Source organism: Poecilia mexicana, unplaced genomic scaffold, assembly GCF_051168715.1.
Source record: "Poecilia mexicana isolate PSO_F unplaced genomic scaffold, ASM5116871v1 scaffold_19, whole genome shotgun sequence".
Lineage (NCBI taxonomy): Eukaryota > Metazoa > Chordata > Actinopteri > Cyprinodontiformes > Poeciliidae > Poecilia > Poecilia mexicana.
Window position 1 is genome coordinate 26,100,223 of NW_028263388.1, and position 22,241 is coordinate 26,122,463.

General features: G+C 38.6%; 1 protein-coding gene across 1 annotated transcript in view; it reads right to left on the reverse strand.

Moving 5' to 3' along the window:
* Nucleotides 1-22,241, reverse strand: part of ryr2a (ryanodine receptor 2a (cardiac)) — a 167,530-nt gene that overhangs the window by 34,314 nt on the left and 110,975 nt on the right. Inside the window, exons 74-89 of the mRNA XM_088016421.1 lie at nucleotides 20,108-20,265; nucleotides 19,796-19,883; nucleotides 19,166-19,258; nucleotides 18,823-18,993; nucleotides 16,828-16,887; nucleotides 16,505-16,639; nucleotides 16,287-16,399; nucleotides 15,266-15,362; nucleotides 15,015-15,121; nucleotides 10,698-10,749; nucleotides 10,529-10,576; nucleotides 10,324-10,423; nucleotides 9,346-9,425; nucleotides 7,256-7,332; nucleotides 7,015-7,088; nucleotides 4,050-4,067 (exon numbers count right to left, since the gene is read on the reverse strand). Of these exons, the coding sequence (XP_087872547.1) occupies nucleotides 4,050-4,067; nucleotides 7,015-7,088; nucleotides 7,256-7,332; nucleotides 9,346-9,425; nucleotides 10,324-10,423; nucleotides 10,529-10,576; nucleotides 10,698-10,749; nucleotides 15,015-15,121; nucleotides 15,266-15,362; nucleotides 16,287-16,399; nucleotides 16,505-16,639; nucleotides 16,828-16,887; nucleotides 18,823-18,993; nucleotides 19,166-19,258; nucleotides 19,796-19,883; nucleotides 20,108-20,265 (1,471 nt within the window). The remainder of the gene's footprint in view (nucleotides 1-4,049; nucleotides 4,068-7,014; nucleotides 7,089-7,255; nucleotides 7,333-9,345; nucleotides 9,426-10,323; nucleotides 10,424-10,528; nucleotides 10,577-10,697; nucleotides 10,750-15,014; nucleotides 15,122-15,265; nucleotides 15,363-16,286; nucleotides 16,400-16,504; nucleotides 16,640-16,827; nucleotides 16,888-18,822; nucleotides 18,994-19,165; nucleotides 19,259-19,795; nucleotides 19,884-20,107; nucleotides 20,266-22,241) is intronic.

A 22,241-nucleotide genomic window follows, 5' to 3' on the forward strand; every position in this document is an offset into this window, starting at 1 on the left:
AAGATTTCTCACCATCACACTCCTGTCCCTGGATGATCATCAGGGTTGGTGATCACCAGAGAGACGTGGACCAGAGATCAACACAATGTGATAAGTTGTGAGGATGCCAGGCTGCTTGCTGCAAGTGGTGACAAATACCCTGCATTGGCCAATTATGGTTGAATGTGGGCATGTAGAGGCAGGACCTTATGCATGTCCATATTACAACTGTTATATATATTATTAATCTCACTGTTGAGCAGCACTCCTTATGGATTGGTGGGGGGAGGGGGGACATCCTGGACAGACTGGGAGTTGCAGTGGGTCAAATTTAAGCCTCTTCATAGTCAGATTATTACAGACATTTGCTTTGAATTGACTGGTATTCAACCTGGGTAAATTATATAGACTTAAAGAAGATTTAAATTGTTTCAATTTGTGTGTTATTTATTAAATTGGTCTGAAGCACTTAGTGAGAATATTTTGTACTTTCGGTCTTATTCCAAACAACATTAAACCAGATGGAGAGTTTGCATTGTTCACAGAGTAAAATGATTTACTTTATTCTTTAAAAAAGGACTTATTTCACAGGTGCTTTAAAAGTATGTGTTTAAAAGTGTTTCATACACCAACAACTAAAAATATATTTTTTCTATAACTTAAGCAATCTAAACATATACACAACATATTACATTAAACTTTTTTAATCAGTCATTATCTAATCAGGAAAAATCTTGAGCAAAGCTTAAAAAGAAATGGAAAAGAAATGCATGTGATCAGAATAGGGTTTTTTTTTTCAGAAAACAAACTTTCAAATGAATCATTTCACAAACAAACAGCAAATACAGACTACAGCAAACAGCTTAACCATCAAAAACAACAAAGAAGAAGTAGAAAAGCCAGAGTCCAGTCTCCTCTTGGAAACAGTGTGGCCACAATCGGCCACTCTGAGGTCCCCATAAGAGATGGGGAGGAAGAAACATTTGACTTCTTAAAATGGATGAAAGGTGGCAGATGATAGATGAGAAGGGCTGCAACTACTGACTTTGGTTTAGAGTTGATAAAATAAAATGTAAACATTTTACAGCCCCTAAATTAGATAAAACACATTTTATTGTGTAGAGCATTTTGGGCTGTCCTAACACTTTTCAGTCTGGAATGGCTCATTTTGTCAGCCTATTAACAGCAATGATTAGAAGATATGTAGGTTCCTGTGAAGCACAAAGCTGCAAAGCTCAACAGTAGCAAAATCTACACCCTCTTAAAAGCCTTTGAGTGGACATCAACTCATCCATCTACTGTACGAAGGCAAAGTATTTACTTACATACACTAGATTCCCAAAAGTATTTGCTCACTCATCCAAATGACCACATTCAGATGTTCCAATGACTTCCATGGCCATAGGTGTATAAACTGAAACATCTCAGCATACAGACTGTTTTTACAAACATTTGTGAAAGAATGGCTCGCTCTCAGGAGCTCAGTGAATTCCAGTGTGGAACTGACAGGATGCCACCCAACAAATCCAGTGGTGAAATTTCCTCGCTCCTAAATGTTCCACAGTCAACTGTCAGATGTATTCTAAGAAAATGGAAGTGTTTGGGAACAACGGCAACTTAGACACAAAGTGGAAGGGAACATAAACTGATGGAGCAATACAAGCGTCGAATGATGTGGTGCAAAGAACGTCGTCGCTGGACTCTAGAGCAGTGGAGACGTGTTCTCCATCTGGCAATCTGATGGACAAGTCTGGGTTTGGAGGTTGCCAAGACAACGGTACTTGTCTGACTGCATTGTACCAAGTGTAAAGTTTGGTGGAGGGAAGATTATGGTGTGGGCTTGTTTTTCAGCAACTGGGCTTGGCTCTTTAGTTCCAGTGAAAGGAACTCTGAATGCTTCAACATACCAAGACATTTTGGACATTTCCATGATCCCAACTGTGTGGGAACAGTTTGGAGCTGACCCCTTAACAATACTGTGTGTCAGAGCACAAAGTAAGGTCCATAGAGACATGGATGGAGAGTCTGCTGTGGATGAACCTGACTGGACTGCACAGAGTCCTGACCTCTGTCGGGGTGAGGTCTGTCGGGTTGACCTCAACCTGATAGAACACCTTTAGGATTAATTAGAGTGGAGACTGAGTCAGGCCTTCTCGTCCATCATCACTATGTGACCTCACAAACACGCTTCTGGAAGAATGGTCAAAAATCCCCTTAAACACACTCCTTGAGAACAGCCTTCACAGAAGAGATGAAGTTGTTCTAGCTGCATAGGTGAACAAACGTCATATTGAACTCTATGGATTAGGAAAGGGATGTGACTTAAGCTCAGATGTGAGTCAAGGCAGATGAGCAAATAGGTTTGGCAAGATAGTGCATTTCTGCCTTTTTTTGTATCTTTTATGCTTGAGATAAAATCCAGTTTTTAAATAATGATTTCATTCATCAAAAGAAAAAACAAAAGCTATCCAAAGCAACCTTTACCTGTGGAAAAAAAATAATTGTTCGCTACTCTTAACAACTGCAAACAGGTTTCTGTAACTCCAATTTGCAAAAAATTTACTTATTCACAGATTTTGTCGTAGAGCATTTCTGAAATATTCTAAAGAAAATGTGACTCCAGAAACTGAAATACCTAGGCTAAATTTAAGTCCGGATTTGACTATGACACTCCAAAACATGCACTTTATTTATTTGAACCAATCAAAGGTGAACTTCCTGCTGTGCTTTGCTTCATCCTTCTGTTGTATAACCAAAGTGTACTTTAAGTGAAGGTCAAGAACTGATTAGTTGACATTCTCTTTCACATTTTTGGATGAATTTCCCAAAGCAGCTCCCCATCACTCATTCTCTGATGGAGGCCATATTTGCCACATCTCAGTCATCAACACTGGCCTCACCTGAGGCCTGCAGAGCTTTAGATGTTTTGTTCTTTGTTGCCTCATGAAAATGCCACTGTTGTAGTATAGGAGTAGTTTTAGTGACTGGCCAAATCATCACAAAGCTTTGGAAATGGGGTTGTTATTCTTTCCAGCCTAATATAATATCAATGAGTCTTTTTCTGACAGAGACACCATGTGTTCTTATTAATTTTTTAGTCCAACTCATGTTGCTTGACAGGTTCTCTTGAGGTGATTTCTGGATTGTGCAGATCTGGCAGTAAGCAAGTCTGAAACATCTAAGTGCAACAAAACAAGCAATCTGTACAGGGGAAAATATTTTTACTGCACTGTAGTTTGCAAATCTAAATCATTTTTAAAACCCTATAAAAAACAGAAAAGAGTTATACACTGAAAAAAACGGATGTTTCTGTTTGCTCTTATTTATGCTGTCTAGCACTAAGGGTATGTTGTTGTTATGAGAGATTTTTTGATAAAAAATGTTTTTAACATTCAGAGTGATGCATTCGGCAAAAGAGAAACATCCCTCAAACACTCGTGTAGCTGAAGAACATCAGGATGTGAATATTGGTGGCTCTGTAAACTGCAGCTTTAACTAATCTGTGATGGACGTTTAAACTTGCTCTGATGTTTCATTGCAGCCCAAGTGAGTGAGTCAGAAAATGACTGAGAGGCTGAGAACACAAAAGGGACTGTTCACTTCACAACAAACAACAGCACAATAACCATCTTCCTTACTAAGACAAAACAACCAACTGATTCAAGGTTGACTGGAGGACTGAGAGGAAGGAGGTGGTGAATGTGGGTGGGACAGGTTCAGTACTCGTATTAGTTGTTTTCAAAATGTGCCAGATACTGTGCAGATCCTGAGGGGACTATGGCGAGATGCCAACACTTCCACCATTTGTTCCATGTCCAGATTTGAAAATTTTATTGAAAAATTAGTTGTTTATAGCTGTTTAAAAAAAGCAAGAGTAAAACCAGCCCAGGAGTAAACTGTGAGGGACTAACAACAGAGGGATTGGGATGGTGACAGTCAGGCAAAAAGTAACTGGAAACACAGATGTCTGCACTCAGGACCTGGACAGAACTGACACAACCAAACCAGCCAGGGTGAAGGAGAGAGAAAGACCAATCAACACACAAGAAAATGGCAGAAGGCATAATTACCACGCTCATGAGTGATGACTGAGGTAGGGAGGAAAGTGCAGTAAACAAAAATGAGAAAAGGAAAACAGAGGGAAAAAAGAGAGAGAAAGAAAGTAAGACACAAATAAAGAAACAAAGATTACATATAGGGAAAAGAACTTTGAAAAACTGCGTGTTTTTGTTTGGTCAATTAAAAATATGCAAAGCATGAGAGTTCAAATAAAAAAAACATGGTTCCTGTTTTATTTAGGATCTCTTGGAAAGCATCCTTGATTACACCCTTGGTTAATGGTAGGTTATTCATTTGAAATCGTTTGTGAGTTGAATTTATAACCAGCAACAGTGGATATCTGTCTGCTCTTACTGTGTAATGGAGCAGCAATGTTAAAAGCAAAGTTAGTTCCAGTAAACCGTGGGTTCTTTGTCTAAAAAGATAAAACTGCAAGGACTTTTCAAAAATCCTTTAAACACTGTGAAATCCACCTTTAAACAGGTTATACACATCAAGGACTGTCTCATGGCATCTAACAGTAGAAATTAGGAAATTAAGAATAAATACAGAATACTGCAAAAAGGCAGCAAGATAGATGAGAAAAAACTTGGTGATCTTCCCCCACAGATGAAAAATTCATAAAAATCAACTTTTATTTTATTCTAAAACTGAATAAATGTTCCACTATTAATTCCCCTACTGCTAATAATTGTACTAAACTTGTAAAACAAAAAACAAAACAAAAACAAAAACACCCAACAACAATGTTTACAACACACACACATAAATCGATACACGTGACAGGACTTGATTACAAAATGCTTAGAAGTGTTTTTAAAAAGGCCAACATGGTGTCAGCATCATTCCTGCCGCTGGCACCACTGCATTTGAAGGACTCTTATTATGACCGTCAGGTTTCTTCTGACTGCTAGTAATATAATAAACCTCATAGGAGCTAAAGATAAGGATGAGAGCAACAAGGCCTTATAAAAAAGACTTTGATCTCATCACACAAGATGGTTGGTTGAGATGTAAAAAGGTTGATAGCAAATATAAAAAGAAAACGTCTTGGTTAAATCAAAATAATCCCAAATCTAAATCTGCTAGGGGGACAAACACTTTCAGGCCTAACTCTGTTTAGGCAGATAAGAATCAGTGTGACAGCAGCTGCTGAGTCCTTGATTTTTTAGTAAAGAAGGAATCCAGGCAGTTCTGGATGGAAACACATCAAACAGTTGGCAGTAAGATTTCTGTCATGTTAAAACTCCGGTCTCACATATCGTCATAGAAACAATCATAGAAAACCTTCAGCCAGTGCTGCATTTGCATTACAGGATTAGTTACATAAAAGTCTGATTGTCTTCTGGCCAAAGTGGGAAATGGTCCAAAACAATCATCATCCCATTTGAAACACCTGCTGCAAAATGAAAAATTCTAAAAAATAATTTTAATTGAAACTATTTTTAATCTTGCATTTTTCACATTGCTTTATCTTTTTACCAGATAGCTCCTCTGTCCTAATGTGGCCAAAATGTCCTGTGTTTGTAGGTCACTGCAACCTAAACCTCTGTACCTAACCATCATTAAATAACAATTAGAGTTTTTCTGATGTTGTCGGCCCCACTCTGCCCAGCTTTAACAAGAAAGCTGACTTTCAAGGTGAAGATGCTTTAAGGTATTTACTGCAAGTCAGAAAATTCCTGGTCAAAACTCTGTAATACAAACCCACTTCCTTAAAAATGGAAGTACTGCAAAAACTATAAATTATCTGGAGTTATAAAATTAAAGTAATGCAACCCTTCTCCAAAAACAAAACAAACAAACAAAATGAAATAAGATTAACTGAACTGCCACACAATAATGAGTATGTGCACTGAATTTAATTCACTTTAAACTCATTTCCAATCTTTGTCTAAGTTATACAACACCAGCCTGAAAGCAGATGAAAGCTTTAACAGAAACATTAAAACAGGAATTAAAACATGAGAAAATGGTTTGGGATCGGCAAAGCACTGATGCAGATGGAGTTCTACATTCAGTGGGAATGGCAGTCAGTTACATTCTATGCAAAGGCAAGTTCCACCCTAATGCAGAAAGAAGCTTAAGACACAGAGAAATAAATGGAAAACTTACAGCTGAATGCATAAAACAAATGTATGTTAGGAATTCAGATTGATTCTTACAAACAAAAGTGAAAGAACTGTTCTGATGTTTCTGCTGTAGATTCTTCACTGAAATGATTCATTTTAATTCAAAATAATCTGATGAGCACAATGACAAAATGGACATATGAACAATTAATCGTGTTCATGCTGTTAGAATAGAAAACATTTTTCCTATTTCTAGGAACTTCTATGTGAAAACACCATGTAGAAGTAAAACTATAGTTGCTTCACTTTTATAACGTGACTAAAACTGGAAAATCATAAAAATAGATTCTTGTTGCTTGTTTATGTAAGGGGGAAAGATATTGCTGTGCTTCATAAAGCAGTGTTACAAATTCTTAGTACAACATCCATGATGTGGTTCATGTGCTTAAAATGATTAGAACTGTGATATTTATGTTTAATAATTTCCTTGATACAATAGGCAATTCTTAAGGTTTATCCAGACAATTCTACATGATAAAGATATTAACATAGTCATTCATTAGTCCAAAAGCAGCAGAAGGCTTAAAAGAATAATGATGTAATAAATTCATCACATTTATCAAATTCAAAAATAAGGTAGTTTGACAAGGAAAATAAATGTATAAACTGCATAGGAAAGTGATATCAATGAATATGTTCATCTGCATCATGGCATCAAGGTGGTGAATACAGGAAAACAAGTCAGGCTGTGTCTTATGGGAAGGGCTAACAGACAGGAAGTTTCATATCGGAATTCAATAATCATTCAATTTATTCCACAGATGGGGCTAATGACTGACATAAAAAAGAAAAGTCTGTAAAGATGTTGGTTTATAACCCCAAACAGTCACACAGGAGTGCTTACCTGATCCCTCCTCTGTCACCATGCCCAGCCCCTCTGCTTTGTTCTGCCTCTCAAATGCATTCAGATCCAGAACACTAAAAGAACGGAACAGACCTGTGAGCCCCATGTCTCCTGCAGGGCTCCATACATTCTCAGCCAAAAAACATGTTTTCAAACCATTTGGGTCTATTACCAGAGAAGTGTTGCCATAAAAACACAATAAATCATCAAGTCTTCAATGAGAAAGAAGTTGCACACTTGCCTGCAGGACTGCATTAGACCAGCCAGACTTTGGAAGAAACCCACATCCTTCTTATCCTTTAGATAATCCAACATTTTCTGTCAAAGAAAAGCTCTGTTAGATCTCAGAAAATCTTACAACTAAAACAGACACATGTTGGACACAGTCACAAAAATATGAAACAGACCCTCTCTTACTGGGCCTTTTCAGATGCAGTATAATCAATTTAAATAATTGATTTTGATATAAATTTTACACATTTCAAGTTTCTGTTTGTGTTGTACAGACATGAATAGAGGCAGAAAGGCAGCAGTTTGAATATAGAATAAAGGGCAGGTCTACCTGCCAGTAGTTAATTAACTCTTAATTAACTATTTAATTAACTACCTGCGTGGCAGTGGCCAAATTATTATTATTATTATTTTATTTATTTATTTTTATTAAAGTTTATTTGATAGGGACAGACACACATCGACATAGACAAACTGAATAAAACATCATCCCATGTTTGCATCATGGTGCAATAGCAACAGCTAATTTGCAGGACTTGTCCCTAGATGGGCTTTTAAAAAGTAATTCTAAAAATTGAAGTGATTTCCTGGGTTAGGATTATTTCCTGAACACAGAAAAAGGAGGAGACTAGAAATCGGTTCAAGCTGACTGGTGGTGTTGGGTTTCCTTTGGCGGTGCTCTGACAATTTCAAAAAGAATGACATTTTTTCAATCCCCAAATTAGATATGGCTCCAATTAACGATAATTTCGATCTCAAAAGGACAAAGAGGCAAAGATGAATACATTTTTAGTGACTATACTGAAAAAAAAACAGACAACCCTCTTCTTGAGTCCACACCTGGATCTCACAATCATCTCGAGCAACATCAGTGGGATTTACTCATTTCTGTACACACTGACCAGATTACTGTTAGCAAGACGAGCTCATAGCAATGTAAGTCTCCTGATTGGTGCTAATCTAGCCCCTATGGAAAACAAGCACTTCCCTCAGAGTTTTTGTTTAGTGAGGCGATACTTGCTAAAAAAAGTTGACATCCTGTCTCCCTAATCCTAGAGAGGGTTGGGAAAAATGACTCTTCATAATAAGTCAGACAATATTTAGTTACAGGAAGGAAACAAATGGGAACATTTCAGTGCTGTTTCTGTCATGCTATTGGAGAATCTGATTCTAGGTAAGGGACAGATAAGGATACATTAACATGTTTATCGTTCTGACTTGTTTACAGTGGACCGTCGCCTATTTGTTGTTCAATATTGTCAGATTCATCTATTAACAGATTCTTTGAAACCTAACTCCAAATTATTTGCAGATACCTAGTGCAACACCATTTGGTTGACATTTGCAAAGGAGACAATCTAGGTCACAGGTGTCAATCTCCAGTCCTCAAGGGCCGCTGTCCTGCAGTTTTTAGATGTGCCACAGGTACAAAACACTGGAATGAAATGGCTTAATTACCTCCTTTTTGTGTAGATCAGTTCTCCAGAGCCCTGCTAATGATCTAATTATTTTATTCAGGTGTGGTGCAGCAGAGGCACATCTAAAAGTTGCAGGACAGCGGCCCTTGAGAACCTGAGTTTGACACCCCGGATGTAGGTACACAATTCATTTTCCTTGGTGCTGATTTGCTGTATCACCAAAAGTGAAGATAAGAAAGACCATGGATGTTAGCTTCCATGGTTGTGAAGAGACCGTTTCCGGGATGTGTATGGTGTTTGAACTAGTAAAATGGCAGGTATAAGTGTTTTTAGATGTTTTAAGATTCTTGTCAAGTATGTCAGCTGTTTGAAGGCAGTTGGGAACTTCAACCCCCACAAATCCAGGAATCATTTTATATATATTTTATCTCCGTCTTCTTAAACCCTCAGTTGGTTGTGGGAGATGACCGCTTGTACTGAGGCAGGTTCTGGTTCTGCTGGGGTTTTCTTCTTGTTAAAGGGGAGTTTTTCCTGCCCACTGTCTCTACATGCATGCATGGTATTGCTGTAAAAAGTCAGCCATGAAAAGCAAGTAATCAATTGAGCATACTGTACTGATTGATAACTAGGATCAAATGGAATGTATGTATGCATAGGTTGGAAACTACACATTAGTAGTTACCTGCTGTACAGTTGAGTTTCCTCCATTGAGAATGGCTATACCCAGCTTCAGAGTGGATGCAACCATAGGGCCCATAACACCTAGATCCCATACAAAACATGGCCATTAGCTTGCTTACACTTATTTTTCATCAGGAATTATTTAACTATAGTAAATGAGTAGAGTAAAAGCCACGTGGTTGTCACAAAGTCAATTATGACTAAATATTTCTATATACAGTATGTATGTAATATATAAAAGAGGATGAAAGAGGAAAAACAAGGGTTTTCTGCCCCGTTTTATATGAGTATTTCTCATTTAGGGCCCAAAAGTACAGAGAAACATATTTAAATCCATCCATCCATCCATCCATCCATCCATCCATCCATCCATCCATCCATCTTCCAACACACTTATTACCATGTCGTGACAGTTTATGAGACAGATAATCAATGAAAAGATTGCTCTCCTCCATCTCCTCCCTGTGCTGCCATCACTGTCTTAAGAATGCACCACTCCTGACCAAAAACAACCAATCAGAGCCAAGAGGCGGGTCTTAGTGCTATCAGTCAAACTAATTTACTTGTTGTGTGATGTATGTCTTATTGGCAGAGGAAAAAAAAACTCGCCGCCTTTTATCCACTGTCATCAGTGACCATGCTAATTAGCCTGAGCATTCACAACAGGTTATGCTGGTAGCATTGTAGCACAGAGCAAGAGGGAAGAGGAAGGATGAGCAGCACCACATGAGACTGTGACTGACAGTGCTAAGACCCGCCTCCTGGGTTAAAGCAGAGAGCTCAATTTTTTTCACAGATTACCATGTCATACCATCCCGTCATGACATGGTGACGGTACAATCACAATCTTTTATTATTTTTCCAGTATTCAGACAGGTCCATGAGTGTTTTAATCACTGGTAGTCTGGAAAGGGCAGCTTGTCTCTCTTATGGTTATTCTCACTCACCGTTATTTGGGGGCCTTCTATGTGAAGCTCACCTTTGCTGGCGCTGATGGTTTGAAGGACCATCTCTGCAGCTCCACGGTCGTGCAGTCGGGCCTGCTGATACAGCAACTTTTGCTTCTCCATCTCCTTCTCCTATTTCATTCAAGCAGGACAGTTTTCTGGTGAGAGCTAGAATATTCAAATGTTCTTGAATTATCCAAGGACAGTGAAGGGCACAATTAGTGAGTAATCACCTACTTCAAAGCTTTTAACTTCTCCTTCTTCATCCTCCTCATCATGACAACTCTGGGAGAAGGGAGTGTTATAGAGACAGGTGACACAGTCCAAGTTAAAGTACCGATATAACATTTCTCATAAGAGAACCAAAATCAAGTGTGGATTCAGGATTACAGCTTCTGTCAGATACCTTAGCCATGATGTCAGCATACGCCATGTAAAGGTTATCTTCATCCAGCTTACTGCAACATATAACACACACACACACACGGACACACACAGAAAATAGAATGATTTCACTGAGAAAACAGACCAGTGAACAGTTTTTATTTGTCAAACAGGTCAGGGTTTCTTTTTGGGAAAACCTTGTGTGTGTTATGATTCATGTCCTGTCCATGCTGTGTTAAGCACTCATTCAGTTCACCTGCCATGCCTGATTGCTTACCTGTTCCACCTGGGCCTTGCCCTACTTAAACACCCCTCAGCCTCTGCTTCCTTGCCAGATTATCGACAGCCACGAGCCAGTAGAGATCCAGCGTTTCCTTCCAAGCCGTCAGTGTTTCTTCAACCCCTCCTTCTGACCACAGATTTACCCCTCCTGCCAAGCCCCTCACGGATCCCTTCTATTCTGGATTTCTGGACCCTGACCCAAGCTCTGCCTCTCGACCACCGATTACTGCCTGCCCCTCAAAGCTAAGTTTGCTCTCTCTGTCCTCCTGTGTATGACCTCAGCCTGATTATCGACAAAGTCCCTGGGTGTTGCATTTTGGATCTCCCCGTGGAGATCTTCATTGCCTCCACAGAATCCTGTTCCATTGGTTTCCTGCATCTCCCTGTCATCAGACCCTCTGTTCCTCTGCTCTACAGGTCAGTTAAGCTGAACATTTCTAAGAGACCCCTCCTTTATCCGTGCATCACCAGTCTTCTCCCCTCTCTCCTCAGTGCTGTGTTTGATGACCTCTCCCTGAGCAGAAACCAGTATCTGAAAAAATAAACTTTTTCCCTTTTTGTATACTCCTGTGTGTGGTTGAATTTCCGGGTCCCCTCTGAGTGTCCTTACAGTGTGTAAGACTTTCAAAGTTGCTTCCCTGACTTTATAAACATTAAATAATTTTTTGTGTAACACCTTTTAATTTATTTTAAAAAACAGAACGAACACAACACAGTGTTGGTGTGGTTAGAATACAAACTGACGTGTGACGAGCTTAAAAGAAAAACACTTACTGAACACATTATAGAATCTCGAACTAAGCCCTTTATTTAAGGTAAATTTGATAAGGAATTTTCCTATTGGCCCAGGAAGTGTGCAGGGGTCCTGCAACACCCTAATGCAGGGGTCCCCAAACTTTTTCCTGCGAGGGCCACATAACTGTTCCCTTTTCTGGTCGGGGGCCGGTCTTAGTTTTTCGAGAAAGAAACCTTAGAAAACTTTTTATTTTGGGGGGGTGCGGGGGGGTGGATTACTGCCGACGACATATTCGCGTTTGTAGATAGATTTTTACCCAGAATGCAAATGGAAAAAAACCGTGAGCGAAACGGTGACTGGTACTGACTGGTATATATTCCATTGAGGGAAACTAAGTTTCAAGAGCCCCCTGGTGGTTGAAGAAAAATCCACATATATATGAAAAAAAACACTGAATGCTCTCTGGTATTGTTCAGGGGGCCGGACCAAATGAGGAGGCGGGCCGGATCTGGCCCGCGGGCCGTAGCTTGGGGACCCCTGCCCCAATGCCCAATACCAGATGCTACAAAGTGACGGATTTGAAAGTAGTCATAGAAATCCTTGGATCGGAGGCCAAATTTATTTTGAAACTGGGGAAAGGTCATCAATATGTTATTATCAAATAGATCTGCTATTGTTTTGATAACTTTTTTGTGCCAGTTCCCAAATACTGCTGAATTCACCCCTGGGAGGAAGTCTTCACTGTTGATGATTGGTGTAATATAGGTAAGAGAATCCTTCCTACCAATATAATTGTTCATATCTAGCCAACTTTTCACTGTATTTTGCAGAATCGAATTATCCTCCCTCTTCAAATAGGTTTTCTTCATGCTACTAAGCTCTTCTAATAAATTAAAGGGACTACATGCCCACTTCTCCAAAGGTGCTTCCTGGCCTTTAAAATAATTGTGAAGCCACTCATTAATTATTTTGCCATGACAAGTCTAGTTATAATGTCTAATGTTAACAAAGGACATTGCAGCTGCAAATCTCTCATACAAAGTCCCCTTCAATCTCTATAGTTATCCTCTTAGAAATACAGAGTGGTAGCAGTTGCATTGGGTAAAGTAATCTTGGCAGGATGTTCATCTTAGAGACTTATTCTCCCTATCCATGAAACTGGCAGATTCATCCATCTTGTAAACTCTCTTTCAGTTTCTTTTTGTACTTTAGCCAGATTAGTTCTCAGCAGTTCCCCAACATTAGGCGTAATATCAATCCCCAGATATTCAAATCCTGTCTCAGATCAAGAAAAAGGGGAGACAGATGGATAGGAGGTTTCATCGTTAAAGCCAATTGGCACTGATTTATCCAAATTAATTTTGCAGCCTGACAGTAAACCAAAATCCTTTATAGTAGACATTAACGCTGGTAAGGATGTTTCCGGGTTTGAGATGAAGAGAAGTACATCATCAGCATATAAAACTATCCTGCAGAATATCAAATCAATTGAAAGTCCTGTTGTTTTATCGTTGCTTCTTATAGCCTCTGCCAATGGTTAGATGGCTGGGAGGTTTTCTCACTTTTATTTTTACCTTACTGCTCTTCACCTCCAAGTTGAACCAGGGCAAAATGCCTCTGTTCGACCCCACGGACATTAGCAGTATTCTACGACTTCAGTTTTTAGAAATGAAGATTCAACGGCTGGAGGTGAACTTTGAGATCAACGCTACCCATGGAAATGAAACAACTCTTCCTCAAATCAACGGAGAGGTCGTACGCCCTGCACCAAGCAGCTCACCCTGGAATGCTCAGGGTGCCAAGCCGAAACTAAAGTCTCACACTGCGGATCCCATGAGACGACTAACAGGGAGAACCCCTCACCTGGATGAATCAGCGTGGCCGGTTCTGAGTCAAAACCCACCTTCAACTTCAACACCTGCCCCACTAAAGAAAAGTGAACAAGCAGCTGGAACCAAAACGGCTCCACTGACCCCGCTCCCAAGGACAAAGCAACCAGCCCAAGCCTCAAAACACTCAAAAATCCACTGAAAAATGACTTTAATAACCTAATTTTGCTTATGGCTAATTTAGGGTTAGAGTGCGGGTTTTAATGTCTTTAATGTTTTTATCTTTATTTTCTTTATCTATAAATTCCCCCTCCCCCCGGAGAGGTGCGGGTACCATCCCTCCTTCTCAGAAGTGTAAAGAAAGGGGTGTGGGTGTCGCCCCCCCCACGCCCCCAGTTGAAAAGGGATGCAGGTTTTAATGTTGTTTTTTTTTTTTTTTAATGTTTTTATTTATTTTTTATTTATTAATTTTCTTTCTTTTTTTTACTGTTTATTCAATGTTACATGACTGTGTTTCTGTTTTTAATGTTGCAAAGCACTTTGAAATGCCTTGCTGCTGAAATGTGCTATACAAATAAAATTTGATTGATTGATTGATTTTGATTGGCCGGTGCAAATATTGAAGGGGACAAAGGGTCTCTTTGTCAAGTAGATCTTTACAATAAAAATTCCGAAGAGCTAGAGGCATTAATCAGCACACAGGACTTAGGAGAAAGGTATATAAGTTTAACAAAGTTTATAAAGGCCTAGTCCAAATTTCTCCAAGACCTCAAATAAATGAGGTCGCTCTACACGATCAAAGGCCTTCTCGGCATCTAATAATAAGTCCTTGTGTCTTCTTTACTGTAGAATACTGAATGATGCTAAGTAATTGTGTCATGTTTGTAAAATTTTCTATTTTTAACAAAGCTAGTCTGTCCAAATTTAACTGAGAGGGGCAGAAAATTCTCAAGTCTTTTTGCCAGAATCTTGGAGAAAATTTAGCTGTCAACATTGATTAGGCTAATAAGAACCACACTTGTCTGGGGGTTTATCTTTTTTTTAAGAATCAATGATATATTAGCTGTACATAGCAACGTTGGTAAGGAACCTTATATTTTTGAATGAAGATCCATTTTTAATAAAGGGATTTTTAGAGAGCTCTTTAACATTTTATAGATTTCAGGTTCTACCCACCCTACCCATTTCTGTTCTGTAGTGTTCATTACCTTTAGAATTTCTTCCATCCCAAAGTGGCCCTGTCAGGTTCAGATAAGGATGGAAGATCAATTTTATCAAGAAAATTTGACATGGCTTCACTAGGGGAGAGAAACTCTGCGGTGTAAAGTTTTTTGAAGAACCTTGTCAGACTAAGTGGCTTAATCTGACAAACAATTTTTTAATGAATCCTAAAATCTAAAATTGTTTTTTCAAGCAGCACAGTTGGATTGGTTTAAAACAAAAATATCTAATAATATTTGATTTAGTAAAAAGACATGAATTTTGAACCCACCATTTCTCAGTGAGGGCTGTTCTGCTGAACAGCTGGATAAGTTGATGGAGTGGATCGATGTGTTTTATGCCCTCCTCTTCTTCAGATGGCTCTCTTTCACCTGCTTTCTGCAATCAGACCATTGTACACACATTGGACAAACAATTGAGTAAAGTTTAGATTTATGATTCAAAACTGTTCTTTCAAGTGTGATTTTTTTGTTGGGATCAAAATATTCCTATTTGTTTAACTTTGAATGCACAATATCTTACAGCAAGGTCCTCGATGAGTTTGTCTTCAAAATAATGCTCTTCTGCCTCAATCCAGGACTTCTCATAGCCTTGCAAGAACAAGTTCACAGCTCTGTGCCTAGTTTAAAGACAAAAAGGTACTTTTATTCAGAGAACTAGTTAATGTTTCTAAAATATGTGTAATGTGTACAATAAATTCCATCCATTTGTCCATCTATTTCTATCTAAAAAGAAGCAATAACAAGAAGCGTCCATCAGGATCTTGAATTGTTTGTGTTATTCTGGGTTTGTTTCTTATTTCTGTGTTCCTTAGTTTAAATTCTTTGATTAGATCAGCAGTGTTTCTGTTTTCCTTTGCTTCTGTCTTTTTTTGGTTATTCTAGTATTACTATGCTTGTTATGTTTAGTGTTTCATTTGTGTAGATTCATTTCTTAGTCTGCAGTGCAGATCAGCTTTATTTTTGTTTTACCCTTGTTCAGTCCTTTAGTTACTTTAGTTTTATTAGGTTCCTCATGTCTAGTTATTTGTTAGCAATAGATTTTTCCTAGTTACCCATTTTGTACACTCTCCCTCGCCCCACATTTTCTCTCTCTCTCGCCTCACACCTGCAACCCTTTTCCAATCAGCCATCTGGTTCCTGTTCAGTAATCAACCTCCCCACACAACTCATTCCATTTCTCCTTGCTGGTTCCTCCAATTATATCCCATTTACTTCCCCATTGTTACGCTGCTTGCTTTTTGTTCCTGTTTTTGACCTTCTCTGGCTCCCTGCATTCCCTGTGATTTTTGTAAATAATGTTAATCATTTTCATTAAACGTTTATAATCTACTGCTGCCTCTACCTCTCTGTATTTGAATCCAACTCAACCACAACACACTGTGACAGCATCAAGCCTTTATTTTAGTAAGAATAGTTAATCCTTTTTAGTCAGAAATCTTTTGGAGTATCCAGTGTGGGTAGGTTGGCTATTTTCAGCAGCGTTGGGCTGTTTTTTTCTCTTAATTGTCCCCAATTTATGAGTGGGACAGTGCAGATCATACCTCGGCAGGTTATAGAGAGGTGCCATTCTGAAACAAGCAACCACGGCTCGCTTCCTTTGCTTGGACAGCAGTTTATGCCATACAGCTTTCTTGCTGCGCTGAGGATGCTCTACCTGAAACACAAGAGGTGGACTCTGTTTCAAACAACCACCAATACTTATTGTTATACAGCAAGGTTACTTAATGTGTTCAGAAGCATGAAGTCCTATTATTAAGACCTGGTCTAGGTGGAAGAGGACATGAGCAATGTCCAGGACTCTTTTCACAGTCTTTTCTGGGTCCGATGCGTCCTCATAGTGGTAGGGCAGGTCTCTGTACAAAGCCATCTGCCAGCGAATTGCTGGATCTTCCAGCTGCACAAATTACACATAGGAAGAGCACTTCCAATGGAAAATCACTCAACTTGTAAAATACACATGCACACACTTGATACAATATAGGAAAAGACACAATGTTAATTTTAACAGATTTTCTTTTTTTTCTCTTTTTTTTAACAATCTAATGACAATTTCTTACAATAACAAAAGAAAATCATTTTTACCTTCCCTTGTAAATGGAGATTGTTCCTGATGATCTCTCGAACCTCATCCTCCGTGTCTTTCTGTTGACAAATGCACATTTTTTGAACAGCTGCTTTAGAAAAGCTAATTCATGTCTCGTTTATGTTTTTCTATGATGCAAAATGTTTGCATTCCTTTATTCAGCTTTGAGAGCAGAAATAGCCAATAGAGAGCCCCCTTCATTATCTGCTTTTCAAACAATCCTTAAAGCCAAGTTGTGATCTTTGGCTTCCAACCTTAACTAAACTTAGTTTGGTTTTGTTTAAGTTCTTGGATTTTATTTTGTTTAATCTTTTTGTCGTTATGTTTCACTTTTCATTTGTTTTTCTTTTAATGTATCCTTAGCTTGCAATTATGTGCAGCACTTTGTTTCGGTTGATTTGGTTTTAAAGCACCTTATAAATAAAGTTGTTATGGTATGGTCCTCTGATTTCTAATCTTGGTTTGTAACAATGACACTAACTACAAACTTCCTCTAATCTCTTCATTGTCCTTTTCCACAGTTAATAACTCACTGCAATGTCTGCGAATGGCTCTGTTCTGCATGTCCATAGCGGCCAAAACAATATTCGATGGCATACTATGCATTGTTAGAGATTTTTTGGTATCATCATTTTGTTATTACTTTAGTTCACATTCAGTCTATAGATTATTGTGATTTTCTGTTTAAAGTGTTCTCTTCCTTATGTGTGTATGAACTGACCTGGAGGTCAGGACTGTCTGTTCATCTTCATGTGAAACAGTTAACTCTGTGTTTCCCAGACCTTAAATTCTTATCAACCAGAATACCTCCTAACTGCCTGTGTGTAGTCGTATTTTGTCTTGTTAACAGTTTGACCGAGATTTGAACCGGGCTCAGACCGTAGATCAGATATCACACCTGGAACTGGGTTGCTAGTTGTTTGGGTTAGAAGTTTTACGACCTCTGTTGTTTTTCCTGACTGCCCCCTTGACAATAAAACAGGGGCTCACGCGGAAGGAGAGCAGAACGCTCTGAACGGCTCGGAGGAGCTGTTACCAGAGATTTCTCCTTTTGCAAAAGCTTTGCCATAAAATTCATATACGTTGTCTGTGGTTCTTTTATGTAGATTAAAAAGGAAAAATACCCATCATGCATCCTACCTTAGATGTTAATACTCACTTTATCTGGGGTCAAAGTTTATCCCAAACTAGCCTCGTTCAGACAAGCCACACAGTTATGACGGGAAACTAGCAGCATTTTGGCTCCCCCAAAATATAGAAGCAAGATATGAGGAATGTGATAGGAAACTCTTCATATTGTATTTTAAGGTAAAATGTTCATATGAAAGAGGAGAAGTGTGTTTGTCTTAAAGTATCAGGACTGTAGCAAAGGAAATGCAACAATATAAAGAGACATTTCAGTTGGTAACTGCTAACTACAAACATGGATTTTTGTCTCATCTTGGTACAATTAGGGGTGCACCAGTTTTCTGGCCAATTGCCAATTACCGAGCAGCAGATTAAAAAGCTTAATCTGCTGATTTCGATTTTGGCTGATACCAATTTTTTTTGTCTGAAATGTTGCTCAATATAGCAAGAAAGTTGTTGAGTTGGCAACAGTGGGGTCACTATTGTTAATTGTAAATGTGCAGACGTAACTTGGTGGGCCGGTCTATCAGTCAAACCTCTCACCGGAGAGCAAAAGAGGACAGTGGTTGATTCTTAGACCTTGATCGTGGATAAGGTTGGCTTCATATGTAAAAATTGGCCAATCACCGATCTCCCAAAATTAAGAAAAATGGCGCCGATAAATTGGTGCACCCCTAGGTACAATCCATGTAGTCTGTGCTGGGTGAAAATGCAGCAGTTGAAAAGAAATCCCAAATCACATGTGCATGCAGAGCAGCTTTGAAAGTTACCTGACCCAGTCTCCCTGAACCAGCCTCTCAGGTTCAGCTTGTTGTGAACTATTCAAACTAAGTGCATCTGTGTGTCTGTCTGTGCCATCCTGCTACCTGTGTGAATCGGTTCTTAGCCAGGGCGATGAGCTCCTGTTCTCCTGGAGCACAGATGTTCAGTCCCACAGGCAGCAGGCGTTTCAGCGTGGCCACAATCAAACTGGTCTGAGTCGAGTACCGATCACCCTTCCTCTTCATCTTCTTCCTCTCCTGGTCTGAAACTATACCCTGAAGCCCAATCAAATGAAAAGGGACACCTATGCTTACTTTAACATACGTCCAAATTATCTTGATAAGACAGTACTTATTGACATAGATTATTATACATTTATTGATATTACCCTTTTTGTCAGTAATTATTTGCCGCTTTATTCCTTTTGAACATGACTGTGTGTCGTACCTTTGACATCTTGCACTTGGTGTCAGAGATAAGGAATGACATGTTGTTGATTTCATTCTGGACCACAAAATTCTGCTCTTCTCTCTTGAAGTTCTACAGATAGATGACAAAACAACTCAGAGTCACACTGACATACTGCAGTCTCTGAAACGTGCCTCACTGAACCACTACTGCCTTTGAGATGACAGAAAGCCTGAGCTCCAGTTGAATCACTGTTGAGTTAATGCACACCTGACCAGGTCCATTACATACAGTCACATCCAGATATTCATATTATTACAAATAAAATATGTGTTATTAGGAGATCACAGTGTTAATAATGCATCATTTGTATGTACTTGCATTGGCAGTTCTTACGTAAATGGCATACTTTACAAGCCCCTCCTTCTGCTGCCAAACCAACCAATAAAATGAGACAATGAGACTCTACATTTAACAGAATAGTTGTATTTCTTATCAGGTGCTGGTGCATCCTCCTTCCACCATATGGCCCACATCTAAAACCTACACTGTGCTTTTGTGACCGCTTGATAACTGAAATTGCTGCAATGTGCTAGTTATTAATATTAAAATTTCTGTCATTGTGTTTAAAAAAAATACAAAGTTACAGCGGAAAAGTAAGGTTCTTACATGAGACTTGGCCCAAAATATGAAAACTTCAGCCACCATTCTGAACAGCTCTTCTGCCTCTGGGTTGGACTCTTTTAGCCATCTTCCTCTGTAGTATAGATTTATACATCAGGCAGCTCAGTGACATGCTTCACTCCATTAAGTGTCCTATCAGTTAGGTTAGTAGGACATGTGTTGACAAAGATGTTCTAGTTTTAGCTATTTAGCTTTAAAGTAGCAGTTACTTCCACTTGGTCATAAATCAGTTGGTGAAACAAACACACATTGGATGCAAGGACACACATTTCCAAGTGTTACACAACAACACTATACCTGTTGTAGTCCACAAATCGTATGAGCAGAGGGTAGAAAGCATACAGGTCTCTGACCAGTATGGTGAACTGATCCATGATGAGGAGCTCTGTCTCAGACATCTCACCTCTCCCTTCTGCCCTGCTCTGCTCCTCATCTGTCAGAACCACTGCAGCTTTCTACACAGGAACACAGGAATAAATTGGTGCAGTCTTACACAGAGACAAAGTGCTTACAGCGTGTTTCAGTATCAATATCCAACAACAGTTAAAAAAAAGGTAACACTTTATTTGAAGGGGGGTGAATAAGACTGTCATGACACTGTCATAAACATGACATAACACCTGTCATGAACATGAATAAGCCTTCATGAATATTTATGACTGTTGTCATAAAGCGTCATTCGGTAAATTATGACACTTTTAATACAAAGTTGACATTATTCAAAATGTCTTTGTTATGACAAAGTGACATTAACCAATAAATCATTACTGTTTAAACTTTACCTTTAATAACATAAAGTTACCTCATTTTTAAAGTGCAATCAGTAATACTTTTATAACATTTATATCAGTAATGATTTCTTGGTTAATGTCAAGTTGTCATAACAAAGACATTTTGAATAATGTCAACTTTGTATTAAAAGTGTCATAATTTACCGAATGACACTTTATGACAACAGTCATAAATATTCATGAAGGCTTATTGATGTTCATGACAGGTGTTTATGACAGTCTTATTCACCCCCTTCAAATAAAGTGTTACCAAAAAAAACCCTGCAGCATGATTTGACAGTCTACTGAAAAAGTTCATTTCTGCCAGACAAAGGTTCTCTTTGAAAGTCACATCTGTCCGTCTTTTCTTTTTTTTACTTCCTTAATTAGAGCTGTGAGCTTCTCGTAAAATAAGAAGGAGGGTGTAAAAAGATAACGTCACGTTCACATGTTCATTTTCTCTGTTGCTGCTCACTCATGATCATCTAACTCAATGCTGGTTTGATGTATAACAGCTGTCATCCTTGTATTAAGATTCTAATAAATGTATTAGCAAGTCTTATTTACACTTCATATCAAGACAATTCACAGCAAGGAAAACAAAAAGGTTCATAATTTTTATTGTTAATTTTTTTAATATGAAGGCTCTTTATTTAAGTTTATACTTTTTATGTAAGTATATTATGAATATTTTACGGTAACATCTTTTATTATAGTTGGCTTGCATCTGTATACCAAGACTGGGAGAAATGGCAAAAAAAAAAGAAGTAAAACTAACAATTAGAGTTTAAGCTTCATTCAGTTTAAATATTTAAGTTGCTAAACATCCTTTTACTGTATGTAGGGCTGTGTTATTCAGTTTATAATAGGTTTTCATTTTAACACTGAAGGATAATAAAAAACTAATTATTGAAAACATTTTGTTTTATTTTGACACATTCTGTAAGTATGGTGTGATTAGTAATGCTGGAATGTTAAAGTGTGTCTGACACAATGACTACTGTGTTTTCATTCTGTGTACACAAAAACCTTTAGAAATAAATATTTCTCACAGACTACTATAAATACAGTGTAGCTGTTTTTGTAGTAACTGGGTCAAACAACAGCGCCATCTTGTATCATAATCGGGGTAAATCAAACCATAAACAACTACGGCTGAACACGCAGCAGTGGAGGAAGTTCTGAGGATTTCAGTGATTTGACTGATTTATCTGCATTTTTGGAGGAAGAAGCTGGTTTAGTGATGATGGAGAGGGAGCTGGTTCTACTGAAGGGCTGCAACCAGATTTATTTGAGCCAGATAATACAAGAAGCAACGACGACTCCACGGTTTCTGGGGAGGAAGGATCCGAAGCATTGGAGATGGACATCTCATCTCTAAATCACTGAATGTTCAAATAATCTAGTCAAAGGCAAAACTGTATTTATGGTATTCTGTGAAACATATTTATAATTAAAGTTTTCATGTTCACAGAATGAAAGCACAGTAGTTAATCTTTTTAAATCATAAAAGTGGTTTTATCATATTAGTGACTGTGACGTCTCCCTCCATCATTTATTAATTGTGTTTGGTTGCAAGGCGGACCGGAAGGGGCGGGACCAGGATCCGCTAGGGCCAGCGCATCCTCTCTATATAAGCTGCCTGCACCAGCGTCAAGAGA